Below are 17,899 nucleotides of genomic sequence, written 5' to 3' on the forward strand. Positions count from 1 at the left end.
CAGAGGTTGCAGTGAGCCAAGATTACGCCATTGCACTCCAGCCTGGGCAGCAAGAGTGAAACTCTGTCTCAAAAAAAAAAAAAAAAAAAAAGAATAGGCACATATAATTAACAGACTGACAAAAAGGGTATAATCTTCATCCACAATGACTTTTGTGTTTAAGTCTCTTTCCTCTGTTGAAATATAATTACCCTAAGTCTGGCACTAGCTTTAAGGGCTCTAAGGGCTCGCAGCTAACATGACAGTACTGCATCCCAGGCTGAGTTACATTAAGATGCTCACAAGCTGAGTGATATCTTTAGTCAGGGGAAATTCACCCACTCTTTCCCAACAGGGAGCACAAAATGCATTTTCACTCCCCCATCCAAGACCAGGCATTAGAGGCGTATTCATGATGACTTCAAAGTAAAGCACAAGTTTAAATGTGGTCAGGGAAAAATTATTGTGGAACACTGATAAGCCATTCAAACTTTTACTCTCGGTGGACATCAGCAGTGAGAGAGCCAGCAGAAGGATAAATCCTCCAGCCGGGGCTCTCATCAAGTGGTTTCTCTCCCTCCCCCATCACCATCCAGCTCACAGGGATTTGTCATTCCCCAGGCATCCTTTCTTTCTGGAACTATCACACAAGACCAGAAAATCATGTGTGCCATAAAATGAGTCCAAATTTAAACATATTCCAATGCTATTGGATAAATGTGAACCTGATCACTATATCCTATAATTGAATTAGAAATAGGCAGAGCAAAGCCAAGTTAATCACTTAAGGAATTTAATTCTTCAGCTTTAGAAATCCTTTGTATCTGAGCAAAATAATTGCATACTTTGAATTCTTTCCTGTTTAAAAAAAAAAGTGAATGCCAGAGTCTTTTCATTTTACCTTATTTCACTACCTGCCTAAAAGCTGCTTTATTTTACGTAATTGGTGTTAAGCCACAGAAATGAGCCCTAATGAACCCACTTTTAATACTAATGGAAAAAATACAAACTAACAGAATCTGTGTCAAGCTCAGAATGCTCACCCCTGAATGCCCTCGTAGGATGGGGTACTTGAACAACGGTAGACAGGGAATTAAAAGCGCCAGCTATGAGGCCAGAGTGCTTGGGTTTGAATCCTGACTCCAACAAATGCTGGTGGTAAGACTTGGCAAGTTATGTAAACTTTTGATGCCTCTGGAAAACGAGGACAATAATAGTACCTATCTCATAAAGTTGTCGTAAAGGTGAAAAGAGTGTACATTTAGAATAGTGAAAAGCATTTAGAATAGTGCTGGGCACATAGAAAGGGTTTAGAGAAATGTTAGCTTTTATTGTTATATACTAAATGTATAGGTCCGCAGAGATGATGTATTCATTCACAAAATATTTGTTAAGGGCATATTGGGTTTAAGGCATTTGTGTAAACATAAATAAAGATATTCCTACCAAAAAGACTATTATGGAGGAGTTGTCATTTTCTTTGGGGGAAAGATAAGCAAGTGATTATTCTTTTCTGGGCAGGGGCTGATTGTGTTTGTGTTAAGAGAATAAGATGAGGACGCTGGAGGTCTGAGTAGCCATCCTACCTCTGACCTTAGGTGCAACATTTAACCTCTCTAGGCCTTAGTGTTCTATCCTCTCAATCTCTTTTTTTTTTAATTGTTGAGATGGAGTCTTGCTCTGTCGCCTAGGCTGGAGTGCAGTGACACAATCTCGGCTCATTGCAACCTCCACCTCCCCGGTTCAAGTGATTCTCCTGCCTCAGCCTCCCAAGTAGATGGGATTAAAGGTGCCTGCCACCAGGCCTGGCTAATTTTTGTATTTTTAGTAGAGACAGGGTTTCACCATGTTGGCCAGGCTGGTTTTGAACTCCTGACCTCAAGTGATCCACCCGCCTCGGCCTCCCAAAGTCCTGGGATTACAGGCATGAGCCACCACACCAGGCCTCTAATCTCTTAAATGAGGAGTTGGGCAAGGTTGTCTCTAAGTTTCCTAGGAGTTCTTAGGTTATCTTTATGAAATAACCTCAGAGACCAAAAGAACACGGCCCTTAGCCATTAGCGTTTCAAATATTCAAATACAATGCACAGACAGCACAAATAAATCTGAACAAGAAAGAGCAAAAAAAGAAATGGGGTACATGTTGCTGTCTTCACACCACTGATTGATGGAGAATTTGTCATGAGATCAAGTATATTAGACATGGTCAAAAAAAAAAAGACTAAATTAAGTATTTACTAGTAAAGGGGAGCAAATTATCTTAAGTCATATATAGCCCTTGTCTAGTTAATGTTGAAAGACAGAATGTGAACAAGAAAACAAATACCATTTATTAGTTGTTCTCTATGTACCAAATACCCTAATAAGCATTTTATGTTGTTTTATTTTATTTTATTTTTTATTTTTTGAGACGGAGTCTTGCTCTGTCCCCCAGGCTGGAGTGCAGCGGCATGGTCTCGGCTCACTGCAAGCTCCGCCTCCCAGGTTCACGCCATTCTCCTGCCTCAGCCTCCTGAGTAGCTGGGATTACAGGCGCCCACCACCACGCCCGGCTAATTTTTTGTATTTTTAGTAGAGACGGGGTTTCACCGTGTTAGCCAGGATGGTCTCAATCTCCTGACCTTGTGATCCACCCACCTTGGCCTCCCAAAGTGCTGGGATTACAGGTGTGAGCCGCCGCGCCCGGCCTATTTTATTTTATTTTTGAGACAGGGTCTCACTCTGTTTCCCAGGCTGGGGTGCAGTGGTGCCATCTCAGCTCACTGCAGCCTCAGCTTCCTCGGGTTTGGAGATCCTTCCACCTCAGCCTCCCAAGTAGCTGGGACTATAGGCACATGCCACCATGCCTGGCCAATTTTCGTATATTTTGTAGAGATGGGGTTTTGCCATGTTGCCCAGCCAGCTTGGTCTCAAACTCCTGTGCTCAAGCGATCACCTGCCTTCCAAAGTGCTCAGACTACAGGCATGAGCCCCCACGCCCGGCCATAAGCATTTTAAATATGTTAGCTCATTGCATCTTTGCAACATCCCATGATGAAGATGCCATATATATGTGTGTGTGTGTGTGTGTGTATATATATATATATTTTTTTTCTGAGACAGAGTTTCACTCTTGTTGCCCAGGTTGGAGTGCAGTGGCATGATCTCAGCTCACCAAAACCTCTGCTTCCAGGTTCAAGCTATTCTCCTGCCTCAGCCTCCCGAGTAGCTGGGATTACAGACATGTGTCCCCATGCCCGGCTAATTTTGTATTTTTTTTTTTAGGAGAGACGAGGGTTCTCCATGTTGGATAGGCTGGTCTCGAACTCCTGACCTCAGGTGATCTGCCCACCTCAACCTCCCAAAGTGCTGGGATTACAGGCGTGAGCCACCATACCCAGCCCAAGACACTATAATTTTTATTTGAAGATGAGGACATGGATTTGTGCAGAGATTAAATCACTAGTCCAGGGTCACCAATCTAATAAGCAGCCAAGCTGGGATGAGAATCAATGTAAACAATCATACATAATGGGAATTACTGTCTTTGAACTTGAATTGGCACAAAAGAATGGAGCATCAGCCGAAGATTATTTTGGAATGAAATACTATCATTTAACAAGCAAGAATAATTCTAGGTTGCAGTACGGAACCATGTTAAAAAGATGGCCTTCAAAGTCTAAGTATATGGTTTGAATCAGGTTCTAAATTTTTTTAAGTTTTCAGAATATACACTGTGTAGATTTCCTTGACATATATATTCTCTTAACTAACTGAAAGTGTGATCCTATTTTTTTAAAGTTGTAAAATGCTTCAAAACAAAAGGGGAAAAAATGAATCCAAGTCACTTTCAGGATACAGAGATAAAATAATAGTCTGAGAAGAAAATGAAAGCTATAGACATCTTTGCAGCATACAAAAGCCACCTTCTTATAAGTGGTTTCAAATGGGTGGAGAAAATTGCCATTCAAAACCAGAACACTGGGCCTTTTCAATGAGGCTTTGCAGCAGTTTCAGGGGGGCAAAGGTGGGGACTCAGTATTAATTATGTTGTTGGCTCCTCTCCATTCTGCCAGGCAAATATGTTACAGAACAGAAGAAATTACTTCTATAAGCATCTATGACAGTCAAGAGTTAAAGAAATGTCACGCGTAGGATAACATTGGTAAATCAACATGCTGTTTATATTAAGCAGTATCATTTCCAACCTACCTACTCTTACTTCTCAACTCAGAAATCTCTTCAAAAAAAAAAAAAAAGAAAGAAAGAAAGAAATCTTTTAAAGGGACTGTGTGTGCTAGATTCAAATCACCAAACCCAATTTCAATTTAGCCCTTCAAATCTGAAAAAGCTACTTTTATTTCTGATTTTAGAGAATACAGACGGTACCGTTCTGGATTAATTTGAGCCTGCAATGGCTCTCAGCACACTGCTATCATAGAATACTCAGAATTTTGTTAGGCATAGAGGCAAATACAGAAACAGCTTTAGGTGGTTTACAAAAAAAAAAAAAAAAGATGGAAAGAACATCTCAGTGGGAACAAAATCCCCGTGAAAGTTGAAACAGATTCCTTTTCTTACTAAGGAACCTTAAAAATCATCAACATGTTAATACTTTTATTAGGTAAGATTCATCTTAAGGCTTATGAACATTAACTGCTTATCCCCCCATCACTTCTTTAGGGATGGAAAGGAGCCCCATTTTCTTATTAGAAAAATCCTGGAGTTCAGTGGGAAAATGAGGTGAAAATAGAGGCTTCCCCTTGGTCTCCTGTCTGGAACTTTCAATCTCTAGATGACTCCATCAGCTCCCCAGAGGCCTGAGACCATCTAGATATTTTTAAGTTGTGAACCAAAATAAATATAATATGTTGTCATATATTTATAGAAAATGATAATGAAAGCCACTGCCATAAATAGTCTAAGAGAAATATACATGTCCTAGATGGCAAGTTACCAAAAACCTACAAACAGGAATAGAAAAATCTAAAGGACATCCGGAAGGAGGAGAGACCATCTTACTTACATTCTGTTAAGAGAGGATGGGGCCGGGCACGGTGGCTCATGCCTGTAATCCCAGCACTTTGGGAGACAGAGGCAGGCGGATCACGAGGTCAGGAGTTTGAGACCAGCCTGGCCAACATGGTGAAACCCTGTCTCTACTAAAGATACAAAAAATTAGCCGGGAGTGGTAGCAGGTGCCTGTAATTCCAGCCACTTGGGAGGCTGAGGCAGGAGAATCCCCTGAACCCAGGAGGCAGAGGTTGCAGTGAGCCAAGATTGCGCCACTGCACTCCAGCCTGGGTTTCAGGGCAAGACTTCATCTCAAAAAAAAAAAAAAAGAGAGAGAGACAGGATGGAAAAAAGGAGAGCTGGAAGACAAAGAGAAGGTAGGATGAGGCACAGAGGGAGGACCTCAGGAAAAAAAACACCTGGAAGGTTATTTTGATTTAGTAATTATTCAAAAGTTCTATATTTTCACATTTAACTGAAACAAAATAAAACTTAAATTGATGTTTTATAAATTGAATCATAGCTGTCATTTTATAAACATTGACAAAATAAAGGTAACTTACACAGACCAAAAGAATGTTCCAGCTTTCACCCCTTGCTTGGTGGCTGTAATCCATAGCTAATGAGGAAAATATAAGCGGCTTAAAATGTGTTCTGAGTTTTTGTCAAAGAAGAAAAAGTTTTAAAAATACATTAGATCAGATATCTTATACTCTACTCATACCCCAACATAAATTTCCCATTATTTGCAACCATTTATTTTCACATCTGGAAGTCAGAATCATTATTTCCACAAATGTTATTCAATATATTCTCTGCAAAAGCTCTCAAAAGCTCCTGCTATGACTCTAGTGACATATTTTTAAAAATCTTATTTTATCTCAAATCCTCTCTCTTCTGTACCTGTCTTTTCTGATCATTGTTTTGAACAATTAACTTATGCAGCAGAATTCTGCTCATCAAAGGACTCAAGAGTGAGCCATATGTTTCCTTTACTATTGAAAGCCTCGGGGAGGAGTGCCCCAATTTGGCACCCAGATGTCAGAATTTTGGAACCCAGATCGTCTTGTTTCAGTTTAAACTAGATGAATGAGAAGGGGGGAAAAGGCTAATTTTTAATTTTGATTTTTCCTATATCTTTTACCTAGCCTTTTGGTAAATGTTATTTTGAGGGAAAGTTCCTAGAATAAGTTAAGTGAACCAAGCATTTCATTAAGATTTTTAAAATATTCTTTACACCATGTACTATTGGGGAGGCATAAGATATAGGAGTTTAGAACCTGGGCTCTGCATCCAGACTGTTTGGATTTTAAGCCTTGTTTCTGTCACTTACCAGCCATGTAGTCCTTTGGCAAGTTACTTAATATCTTTGTGTTTCTGTTTCCTTTACAATGTAAATAATATTAGCTAGCACATAGGATTATTCTAAGCTTTAATGAGTTAATACATTTAAAGTCCTTAAACCAGTGTCTTAACATCTGGCCAACACTCGATACATTTACATATTTATTGTTATGCAATAATGGAAATAAATAATCCAGTTATTCTAGTAATATTAAAAACAGCCTAAGATGGCAAGTGTCCCACTGAACAGAAGTCTATGAGAAGAAAACCCCTCACTTAAAGAAAGAGAATGGAAGCAAATACGAGAGAGAACTGCGGTTTGCCTAAGACCAAAACAAAAATGATCTGGGAATTGTAGCCAGCCCCTTTTCTGGTTTCATTGTCACCAGCCTTTGAGAGTATCCTTAAAGAGTGACAACTTATTTTTTGAAGAAATGGGTAACTGGGAGGTGGAGAACCTCCAGGAGCTTAACCATTGTTTCAAAATCATCTGGGATACCTGCCCTGGGAAAGCTCGAAAAGGATTCCAGACCCCTTGGAGCCTCTAGAAATCCTCAGCCCCAAACTCACAGCTACTGTAGCTGGCAAATGAGGGATGGGGCAGGAGAACGTCCAGAGCACTCTTCAGTCTGTGGGTTCTGAGCTGCTGGTGAATTTCATCAGCCCGGGAGAGGTAGGGGCCTCATCGTATTCACATGGCTCTGAGGGACCAGACTTTCTTGGCCAGACTTTTGGTTCCCTGGGATGTTTGGAGACATAAGAATCTCAGATTGTTATGAGAGCGCTTCACTCCATTTGGTCCAAAGCTCTTTCTACTTTAAAGACAAATTCTGGCATCCTCCAGGAACCCCAGCCCAACTAGGGTTCAGAATGTGTCCTGGACTTTCATTCATTCTTGTTCCAGCACCTCCACCAGCAAGAAGATGAGCTCAAATGAAGTGCTGGACACACTATAAAACCATGCCAGTTCCCAAAGAGGCCAGCTCCTTATATTAAGAGACCTATTTTCATGCTTATTTTAATTGCACATACACAATCTTAGCACATTCCAATATCCAAACAACTTCCTAGATGTACTGCCTTGCTGTTTCCAAGAAGATTGTACTCGGCAATACTTGGCATCTATGAAATTTAAGATTAATATGGAGTTTCCTAAAGGAAAACAAATTTTTAATACAAATTTCTCAAATAATGACCCTGCACTTTCAAAAAGTATACTGTAGAATACATACTGATGTTGGCATCATTAGGGCAACAGGAAGTTCTGAGAGTTAATTTAACTCAGTAATCCTTAGGGAAAAAAGATAACTGGAAGAGGTCTTTGCAGTGTCAAAAGGAAGGAGCACACAGAGTGAAAATGACAGGGTATGTTAAAATTATTATGATGGCAAAATTAAGATCATTTGTTCTTTATATTTTTCTGCACTTTCCAACAATTTTACAGTGACAATAATCAGAAAAAAAAACCAACCAATTTTAAAAAGCAGTGTGTCTTAGAAGCATACAGTGTAAACAATAGAGGCAACTTAAAGGTAAAATTTGTATTTCTTCTAAAAAAAATCAAAAAGCAGAAAAATTCTGCCTGTTTCTTGGTAAAAGTCAAGTTGACCACCTTTTCAAAAAGAAAATTGAGAGCATGATCAGAAAAGTATAAAAACTAAACAAAAAGATAAAATACTTAAAATGAAAAGCACATTTTCCCAAGAGGGGGAAAAAAGGCACTAAAATATTGGTCCAGAAGAAGAAAAGTGAATACAAGCCAATAAGGTTATAAAAAGGAGAGAGAGAGAGAGAAGCTTCCTGGTTCCTTGTTAATTCAGAGACATAAGTGTCAAAATTTCTCTGAATTTGAATGCAATATAAATTTCTTCAGAGGGTAGTTTAAAAAAAAAAAAAATCAGGTCAGGTGCGGTGGCTCATGCCTATAATCCCAGCACTTTGGGAGGCCGAGGAGGGTGGATCGCCTGAGGTCAGGAGTTCGAGACCAGCCTGGCCAACATGGTGAAACCCGTCTCTACTAAAGATACAAAAATCAGCCAGGCGTTGTGATGGGCACCTGTAATCCCAGCTACTCAGGAGGCTGAGGCAGGAGAATCACTTAAACCCAGGAGGTAGAGGTAGGTTGTAGAGAGCTGAGATCGCACCACTGCCCTCCAGGCTGGATGAAAGAGTGAGATTCTGTCTGTTAAAAAAAAAAAAAAAAATCATACAACTAAAAAAATAAGCTTAAGAAAACACTGGGTTTGGGCTTTCTCCCTCTAATCCCAAAACTCCCTGCATTGCTTTCCTTTATCTGGGGGCCCAGCTTTCAACATTTGTGTCCTAGATGCTGCTTTGTGAAAAGGGGACAAATGGGAATGACATTGTATCTTGTGATGTGCTATTTATTAGAAATCAGAAAGGCTTCCTCCACAGGAACCAAGTGGGTTAAATATGAAATTCAACACTTTCTCAAATTCAGCATATAGCTTTGGGAGAAAAGGAGAAGTTTGGAAAAAGAAAAATATTAGCCAAAAACATTTTTTCAAAAACCATAAACTACTAGTGCAGTCTTTCTAGCAGTTCCTCAAAGGGAAATCATTTCTTTGCATTCAAAAGCATTGAGCTAGGATAAACAGAATTCTAGGAGACCAGGGGATGGGTGGGGCACTTGCTTCAGCAGATCAATCGCTGAGAATCAGAACAAATTAAGGGTGTGAGGGTTGGGGGAGGCAGCAGAAGAGACTGGGGCCCAATGCAGCTGGTTTCCACGTGATTAGGGTCAGAAGGAGGTGAGTGAGGAAGCTGTTGGCATGTGGCTGGAGCTGCCGAGGCTGAGATGGAGTGTTGTCCTTAATGCCACCTACCCTAGGGGAAGCACAGGCCAAACATGCTCCCAAAGGAAGCAAAGAACAGAAGAACAGTTCCATCCAAAACACAATAGTGGAGCCAGGCTCTAGATTGGGTCTTCAAAACAGAAATACACCAAGTCCCTACCTGCATGGGACCTGCAGTGCAAAGCAGACCTGTGAATAACCAACTTCAAAAGGAGGTAGTCAGCCCAGGCGCAGTGGCTCACACCTGTAATCCCAGCACTTTGGGAGGCCAAGGCAGACAGATCACTTGAGGTCAGGAGTTCGAGATCAGCCTGGTTGACATAGTGAAATTCCACTCTACTAAAAATACAAAAAAATTTTATCTGGGCATGGTGGCACACGCCTGTAATCCCAGCTACCCAGGAGGGAGAGGTACGAGAATCACTTGAACCCGGGAGGCGGAGGTTGCTGTGAGCCGAGACTGTGCCACTGCCCTCCAGCCTGGGCGACAGAGCAAAACTCTGTCTCAAAAAAAATAAAAATAAAAAGAGGTTGTCAAATTTGTGATAGAAAAAATATAAAAGCCCAAAGGACAGTCACTTTGCTTAGCCAGAGCTGGAAATGCTGGGGGAAGGAAGGCCTCCTGGGGACAGACACTTCAGATGAAATTTGGAAGAAAAATAAGAGGCTGGTAAGCAAAGGCGCCAGGTTAGCAGAGCTCGCCCTAACTAGGTACATTTGGATACAGTACAAACAGAAAAAACTGCAGGTCTACGGTAGCATATGGAAAAGAAACAACAGAATAAAGAATAGGTTAAATGTTCCTGAAAAGAAATATCGTCTCTTTATCAGGACAATAAAACAGATAAAAAGAGGTTAGCAATGACTTGTACTTTCCATCAAGTCAATCCCTTCTGGCCTGGAAAGTCACCCCTATTCTGTGTCATTCTTCTTCTCCTTGCTGTCTCTGTCTTAAACACACATTTCTTGCATTTTTACACTGCAGTCATTCACTAAAATGGCTTCTGTTCCAACTCATTGTATCACCAATACTGGCAGAGAGCAATTCTAGGTCAAGCAACTTAAGTGATAAGAATGCATCTGCTGGACAGTTGCAGTTGGGATCACGCCTGTAATCCCAAGACTTTGAGAGGCTGAGGCAGGCACCTTGCTTGAGCTCAGAAGTTGGAGACAATCCTGGGCAACAAGGCGAAATGTGGTCTCTACAAAAGATACAAAAATTAGCCAGGCATGGTAGGTGTGTGCCTATAGTCCCACCTGCTCAGGAGGCTGAGGTGGGAGGGTTGCTTGAGCCCGAGAGGCTGAGACTGCAGTGAGCCAAAATCATGCCACTGCACTCCAGCCTGGGCGACTATACTAAGACCTTGTCTCATTAAATATAATAATAATAAATTTTTAAAAAATAATAATCTGCTCCTCTTAGAAACACCTTACTCCAGAAATGCCGACTTCAGGGGACTTGGATCATGATGGGGTATTAGACTTGTTTCTCAAATCTCCACATTTAGTCAACTCCTAGGAATCCCATTCATTCCTCCCATTGCTGAGAATCCAAATTTAAACTGAACAGGGAACAACCCCATGGAAGTATCTTTGTATTAGAAATTGCAGGACCGTAGCAGAGAGAATTTCCAAAGAAGCCAACCCACTTAAGGAACTCCATTAAACTACGTATGAGAAATGTAGGGTCCTACAGCAAATGACTGCTTCTAGCAGTCCCTGCTGAGTATTAGCAAATTAAAAACAGACTAGACTTTGTTTAATTGGCTATATCAAGGCTAAAAAAAAAGATTAATTATAAAAGACTAAATTAAATTATGTTTGGAAGATGCCTAGTTAGATTCAAATTTTCAAATGGCCATTGTACAATTGCCTCATCCCATCTACTAGAGTTTATGCTAGGACAAGAAGTGGCTTTTATTCACCATGTAATCTGACCCCTATGCCATTTGGATAAATGTCTTACATGGTTTAGTCCCTCAGTAAAAATAAATTGAGTTTAATTTAATTATCAGTCTAAGATTTGTATAAATATTTTCTCTTATGAATGTATAAAAATTTATAAGACTTTTATAAATATTTTTTCACTGGTGATTTTAAAATGTAGAAGCCTCTGAGAGGATGGTATAAATGCTTGTAGAATATTCATTAATTTTTTTCTTATAGTACTTTTAGTTGCTTATATTCTTATACTTTGACTAAAGTTTCTTTTTAATTAATTACTTTTTATTTATAACTGACATAATAATTGTGCATATTTATGGGATACAGTGTGATGTTTCAATGCATGTGTACATTGTATAATGATCAAATCAGGGTAATTACCATATCCATAACTTTAAACATTTATCATTTCGTTTTGGTGACAACATTTAAAATTTTCCATCTTAAATACACTACATTGTTATTTGCTATAGTCACCCTACTGTATAATAGAACACCCTACTGTATAATAGAATAGAACAATACTTTGTCTATATGTTTTTCCAATATGCCAAATTTCAATAAAATGTGCTTTTAAATTGTAGTTACTATGCTCCTGGGAATTCTTTTTTTTTTTTTTTTTTTTGAGATGGAGTCTCGCACTGTCACCCGGGCTGGAGTGCAATGGTGTGATCTCAACTCACTGCAACCTCCACGTCCTGGTTCAAGCAATTTTCTTGCCTCAGCCTCCTGAGTAGCTAGGATTACAGGTGCCCGCCACCACGCCTGGCTAATTTTTTGTATTTTTAGTAGAGATGGAGTTTCACTATGTTGGCCAGGCTGGTCTCAAACTCCTGACCTCGTGATCCACCCACCTCAGCCTCCCAAAGTGCTGAGCCACCGCACATGAGCCACCGCGCCCGGCCCCTCCTAGGAATTCTTATGGTGGCCATCTTGCCCAAGATGACGGAAACACTAGTCAGTTTCACCACAAATCTTGGTCAGCATGAGGAAAGTACTAAACTTGGTCAGATGCGTCAACTTTGGGAGTTAGTGAGGAAACAGGTAAACAGAGCTGAAACAGAGACTTCACTTCATTGGGCAGGTTAACAGCATTTCCTCTGCTCCGCTTTTGCAGAAGTTAATGAATATGTGGCCTCATCTTCTTCTGAGTCATCCTAACCCAAAGGAAACCTTATGTCAACACTTGGTGTAAGGTGATCCAATTTGATAAAATTACTATTTATCTCTAATCCTTTAAGGTTCTTCAGGTAAGTTTGCTTCCATGATCAAATTAATATAAAAGACCCACTAGTGAAAGCTTAATGGAGCTCTAATTTCAATCATTTTGTTTACTCATAAAATATTCCCCTATCATAAACTTTGAAAAATCCACCCTGTCAACAAATTTCACTATGATCACACCCTAGGGCCATTATGGACTTCTGGGAGTCCAGCCTGAATAAAGACAGCAGAATCAGAACATCTATTATAAAGAAACTTTTCTGCAGATGTACAAGAAGTCTTCCAATGTTTATTTTTTTAATAAAAAGCTCATATTTATCCTTGCATACTGATTTACCTATTATGCAATATAAATATTTTGATCACAAATGACCTTTCCTTAAAGTGAGATACCTTAAGAAAAAATTTCTATTTATAGTCCTTACTTTGTCCATAAATTGCAGCAAACATTTCCAGGTACAAGATCATTGAGGCATGGTGGATACACGGATGTGTGCAGACACTGCCCACCAGTCATGCCACGGTTGAGTGCACAAAGTTCTCCCAGCCCTCTTCTCTAACAAGTGCTCCAGGAAGCCACTGTCTCCAATCAGAATTGGCATGAGATGGAACCACTTACCATCTTACTTCTACATGTTTCTGATTGCCTGTGTGCCCTGGGATATGTTCCTAGGTGATTCTGATACTTCTGGCCAGAAGCTTGTACACTTCAGCCCAGCTCTGCACATTCAACAACTGTGGCTTTATGCTGCTTTGCTCATGTCTGACCAAAGCAAGTTGCGTAACCATACACACGGTCACAGGAAAAACATTAGGTAGAAAGCCACCTACAACCCTTTTTATTTTCTGCCCAGTCATTTGATCTGAAGTAAACAGGGTGATTTCTTTTCAAAGTATTAATTTGCTATTTCAGTATCAAGGTAGTATTCTGCTTTTTATATTTAACTTTATGATTTTTAAAAAATAGATTAAATTTAAAAATTCATGAATTTACTGTGGATTTCAGTGAGTTCCCTTTTTTTCCAGCAAGTTTCCCTGTTTCTGTTATTATAGCATCAGGGCTAACATATTGGGGAAGTCACAGTCATACACTTCTCTTTTTTATTATACCCCTAAATCTGGGAAATCAATGAGATCTGACTATTTCTTTGTCAAAATAGTTCTGAAATTCACCTCATCACCATTGTCACCACCATAATCCTAGGGAAGACATTCATATCATCTCACTTTTATAATCATAGCCTCACAAACATGCATGCATATATACACACAGAGACACATACACATATGTATACATACATGTATATTCTATGTGCACATATGTATGTATACATACATAAATATATAATATATACACATATATCAGATATATATACATATATAATGCATATATACACATATTTCATGTTTGTATGTATATTAAAAGTATCAAAAGACAGAAACATTGCCAAGCATGAGGAAATTATATGCATTTTTTCCACGTCTAACAAATTTGGGGATGAAATGTCTCAATACATGAACACACAAACACATAGACACACAATAAATGCAAAACTTACCGGTTGACCTCCCCACCATCTATGATTAAATTTCTCTCGCCCTCGCAGATGAAAAGTGGCATCAAATACGGGATCATACATTGAATTGCCAACAATTCCATGTGATTCTGGATATAGCCCCTTTTTGTAAAAGCAAATTTATTGTTAAAATAACAATACAATAATCCACATACATTAATTCTAGTATGAATTTTCTTAGCAGAGAAGGTTTTATAGCAATACTTAATTTCCAAAATTATATAAGACATATATAACCTTCACTGTGTATCTGTTTGAGCAAACATGAATAATATCTATGGGACAAATTATAAGCCATCTGAGAAACTTAATATGATCATAAGAAATTTAATATTGGGGTTTTTTACTGCTGTAATTTAAGAAGATGACAATAATTTTCATGACAATAAATTAACCTTTAGTTTGGAATGTATACATGTGCCTCCAAAGAAGCTTCTATTTCTAAATACACTTTTCCTTCTTTCTAAATTCTATTGCTCCCCAAATCAATAAAAATAAATAAATAAATTATGTTTTAAAGAAGAAAGAGTGGTAGAATTTGAAGTACCTGAAAATTAAAACATAGCCCTGAAGTCAACATTTTTTTTTTTTTTTTTGGATTTTTTTTTTCTTTTATTATCATTATTATTATTATTATACTTTAGGTTTTATTATGTATACATATGAAGTCAACATTTTTATTTGCAAATTCAGAAAATAAACAATAGACCCTCTGGTATTTGAGAGAAGTTTAATGTATGTGTTCAAACAGAACCGCACCTGAGAAAAGTTTCAGCTTTAAAGCTGGAATGAAGTTCAATCACCCACAAAGTTGTAAAAGGCATTTGCTGTGAACAAATGACCCAGATAAGGTGGAAAACAGAAAGATTTTCTTTGAACACTAAGGAACACGTTTTAAAAGTAAAAGTCTCCCCTTTAAAGTCATTCCAGGATGAAATCAGCCCTTTGAATGTGTATCATTTGAAAAAATACTTACAGTGGCCAAAGTGTATAAGTTAGGAAAGGTTTTAGTTGGGTACACCGGCCTCATGTAAGGAGAATGTGTGCCACAAGACCCTGGAAAGAGAATTGCAAATATTAGAACAAGAGAACCAACAGGAATTGCTTATAGAAAATCCATTTTATAAACACTCAGACACGTGTTACCTTCACTTCTGTATTTCAAATAATAAAACCCATTTAAAACTACGTGCCTAGATCTCAAAGCCCACAGCCCACTTGTTACTGTGGAGATCCTGGATTACAGATAAGAACACAGAGTATGGAAATTACTTACTTAGTTTTTCAATATTAGGCATGACTTTGCTGCCTTTCTTCATGTATGATGCGCGGAAGCCGTCCACGGAGAAGATGATTAATGGAGGGCGAACAAACCTTAAACGGTAACACATTAAGCTTTTAGAAACCTTATCGCCACAGAGTTGCCATTACACCTAGTGATTCTCAATAATGGGCGCAATAATTTCCAAGAAAAAATTTCGCCGGGCGCGGTGGCTTACGCTTATAATCCCAGCACTTTGGGAGTCCGAGACGGGCTGATCACCTGAGGTCAGGAGTTCGAGACCAGCCTGGCCAACATGGTGAAACCCCCATCTCTACTACAAATACAAAAATTAGCTGGGCGTGATGGTGGGCACCTGTAATCCCAGCTACTTGGGATGCTGAGGCAGGAGAATCACTTGAACAGGGGAGACAGATGTTGCAGTGAGCTGAGATCGCACCATTGCACTCCAGCCTGGCCGACAAGAGCAAAACTCCATCTCAAAAAAATAAAATTAAATTAAAAAACCAAACATATTCATTTAACCATTTAACCACAAGCCAGTCGTGGTTAAATCAAGACTGCCCAACAAAAATATTCTGTCAGTCATTCATTATCTGAATTCTTGTGTATGAGATCTGTTAAGTTATGGTACAAATTAAAAAGTCATGAAATATTTGTCTTGTAACAAATAACACAGTGACCTGTTATTATTCATTGGTAGCTTTTTTTGAGATGAGCTATCAAGGCCGCCCTTTCTGCCTTGTTCTTCATGTCTGCGAAGATCATTTTTGTTCCGGGGATGTGCTTCTTGGGATTCTCCAAATACTCCATGAGTGTATCCTCTCCCCAGGTGATGCTTTTGTTCTTATGGGCCTCTGTATAAGAGAATCCAATGGCCTGATCTGTCTTCCCCGCAAAGAGACCATGGAGATTTGACTCAGCCATGTGTTTGCCTCCCTTTTCAACAGTGTGGAACTGGGCACAGTTCTGAACAAAAAATCTCTTGCCTTTTTCAACATCCCCCATATTTAATTCTCTCTTTGGTCGCTGGTGCTATAAAGGTTCCCATTCAGAAGTCAGATGTCCCACTGCCTTGGATGCCTTTTTTTTTTTTTTTTTTTTTTTTTTAGAGGGGGTCTCTTTCGTCCAGGCTGGAGTCCAGTGGCACAATCTGGGCTCACTGCAACCTCTGCCTCCTGGGTTCAAGTGATTCTCATGCCTCTGCCTCCCAAGCAGCTGGGATTACAAGCGCTGGCTAATTTTTTTTGTATTTTTTTTTTTAGTAGAGAAGGGGTGTCACCATGTTGGCCAGGCTGGTCTCAAACTCCTGACCTCAAATGATACGCCCACCTCAGCCTCCCAGAGTGCTGGGATTACAGGTGTGTAATCAATAAGTAATAATTACTTATTGGATAACATAATTTTAAAGGTTCTCTAGACTTCCTCTTTCATTCCCCACTCCCTGCAAAATAGGCAAAACAAGAACTCCAGAAAAAACAATACTGAGAAAAAGTCTTAGCCAGAATATTCAGATGCACTTTGTAAAATCTTCAGCTGAGGTGGAATACAGGGGATGTTCAGACCCCAATATGTGCAGAGGTGATTGGAGAAAACTGGGGGGAAGAAAACTATCACCATTTCGAGATGTACCCTCCACCTTTCGACTCATGAATTACTCCTAAGTACCCATAAGTTTGCCTGTATAAGAGGATTTCAGTTCCACATTGTTTCTAAATACTTCTCTTTTCATTTCCTGTGAGAGTTTATCAGCTAATACATAAAACTTCAAAATAGTCATAAAATACACTTACCCTGCAGGGCACTCTGGGGCCTTTATTTCCTCACAGTCGTCATCAACCCAATGGGACTCTCCTATGAGGAAAAATGGGTAAATGTATTGTTGAATCTAATTACAAATGCCATGCCTTGAAGCTCACAATTCCGGGATCTGTGTCCTGTTTGATAGTTTCTTTATGGGATATCACCAAAAAAAAAAAAGAAAAAAAGAAAAATTCTGAAAAAAAAATCTAGTGTCTGGTTTGGCTTATAAAGTACACCCATACATGATGGGAAAGCTAAGATTTAATAACCACAAGTGGTGAGGTGTTTATTTGAGCCTTCCGAGTCTAAATGGTTTGTAGATTAAAAAAACCAGTGGCGTCAGTGAACAAAATTTCATGTTTGTATCCCTCCAGAAATAAACTGTTTGGTCATTAGATGGAACATTCTTTTCTCCACCACTGGAGATCTCAAAGCCATAGAAAGCATGACAAAACTTCCCCTTTAGATGCTTAAAAAAAAAAAAAAAGGCTTAGAATCTACAGAGATAATAAGTGGAAGATCACAAAAGAAAGATTATTTGCCAATAAATCTCCATACAGCCCTTGAATTTAGAAAGAAAAAAATGCTAAATTTCACTTTTTATCTTCCACCAAGATCTAAGAGCATAACATCGAGAATAGAGAACAGAAAAGGCCTCAGATAAAAAATAAGCTTTCCTTTGAAGAGAATAAAAATTATCAAAAGAATATGCCTTAAATTATTTTAAGAGAAACAAAAGTTACATGTCCTGAACAGAAGTAAAATTTGTAACCAACACATTGGAGAAATTGCTCCCATGTAAAGAGAACTGGAAATCTTCTCTGGTCAATAAGACTCTAACTACTGGACAATGGGGTAACTACTATGCTCCTTAAAATAAAGAAGATTTACTACACATATAGTAACCCAGAGCACACACGTGGGCCTCACAAAAGTAC

General features: G+C 39.1%; 2 protein-coding genes across 10 annotated transcripts in view; both read right to left on the reverse strand.

Annotated features, from left to right (window-relative positions):
* Positions 1-17,899, reverse strand: part of ENPP2 (ectonucleotide pyrophosphatase/phosphodiesterase 2) — a 116,383-nt gene that overhangs the window by 45,168 nt on the left and 53,316 nt on the right. For all 9 annotated transcript variants that reach the window (XM_054498977.2, XM_054498981.2, XM_054498975.2 and 6 more), the window contains exons 5-9: positions 16,952-17,012; positions 15,153-15,250; positions 14,853-14,932; positions 13,859-13,978; positions 5,535-5,590 (exon numbers count right to left, since the gene is read on the reverse strand). In XM_054498977.2, the coding sequence (XP_054354952.2) occupies positions 5,535-5,590; positions 13,859-13,978; positions 14,853-14,932; positions 15,153-15,250; positions 16,952-17,012 (415 nt within the window). The remainder of the gene's footprint in view (positions 1-5,534; positions 5,591-13,858; positions 13,979-14,852; positions 14,933-15,152; positions 15,251-16,951; positions 17,013-17,899) is intronic.
* Positions 15,499-16,481, reverse strand: LOC129042709 (cytochrome c-like). Its single transcript, XM_054498986.2, has one exon. The coding sequence runs from the start codon at positions 16,164-16,166 to the stop codon at positions 15,852-15,854; it is 315 nt and encodes a 104-aa protein (XP_054354961.2). The 5' UTR covers positions 16,167-16,481; the 3' UTR covers positions 15,499-15,851.

This window comes from Pongo pygmaeus, chromosome 7 (genome assembly GCF_028885625.2).
Source record: "Pongo pygmaeus isolate AG05252 chromosome 7, NHGRI_mPonPyg2-v2.0_pri, whole genome shotgun sequence".
Lineage (NCBI taxonomy): Eukaryota > Metazoa > Chordata > Mammalia > Primates > Hominidae > Pongo > Pongo pygmaeus.

Bases quoted from the DNA above. Each gene is read 5' to 3' on its own strand.
- LOC129042709 (XM_054498986.2), bottom strand. From the start codon at position 16,166: ATGGGGGATGTTGAAAAAGGCAAGAGATTTTTTGTTCAGAACTGTGCC.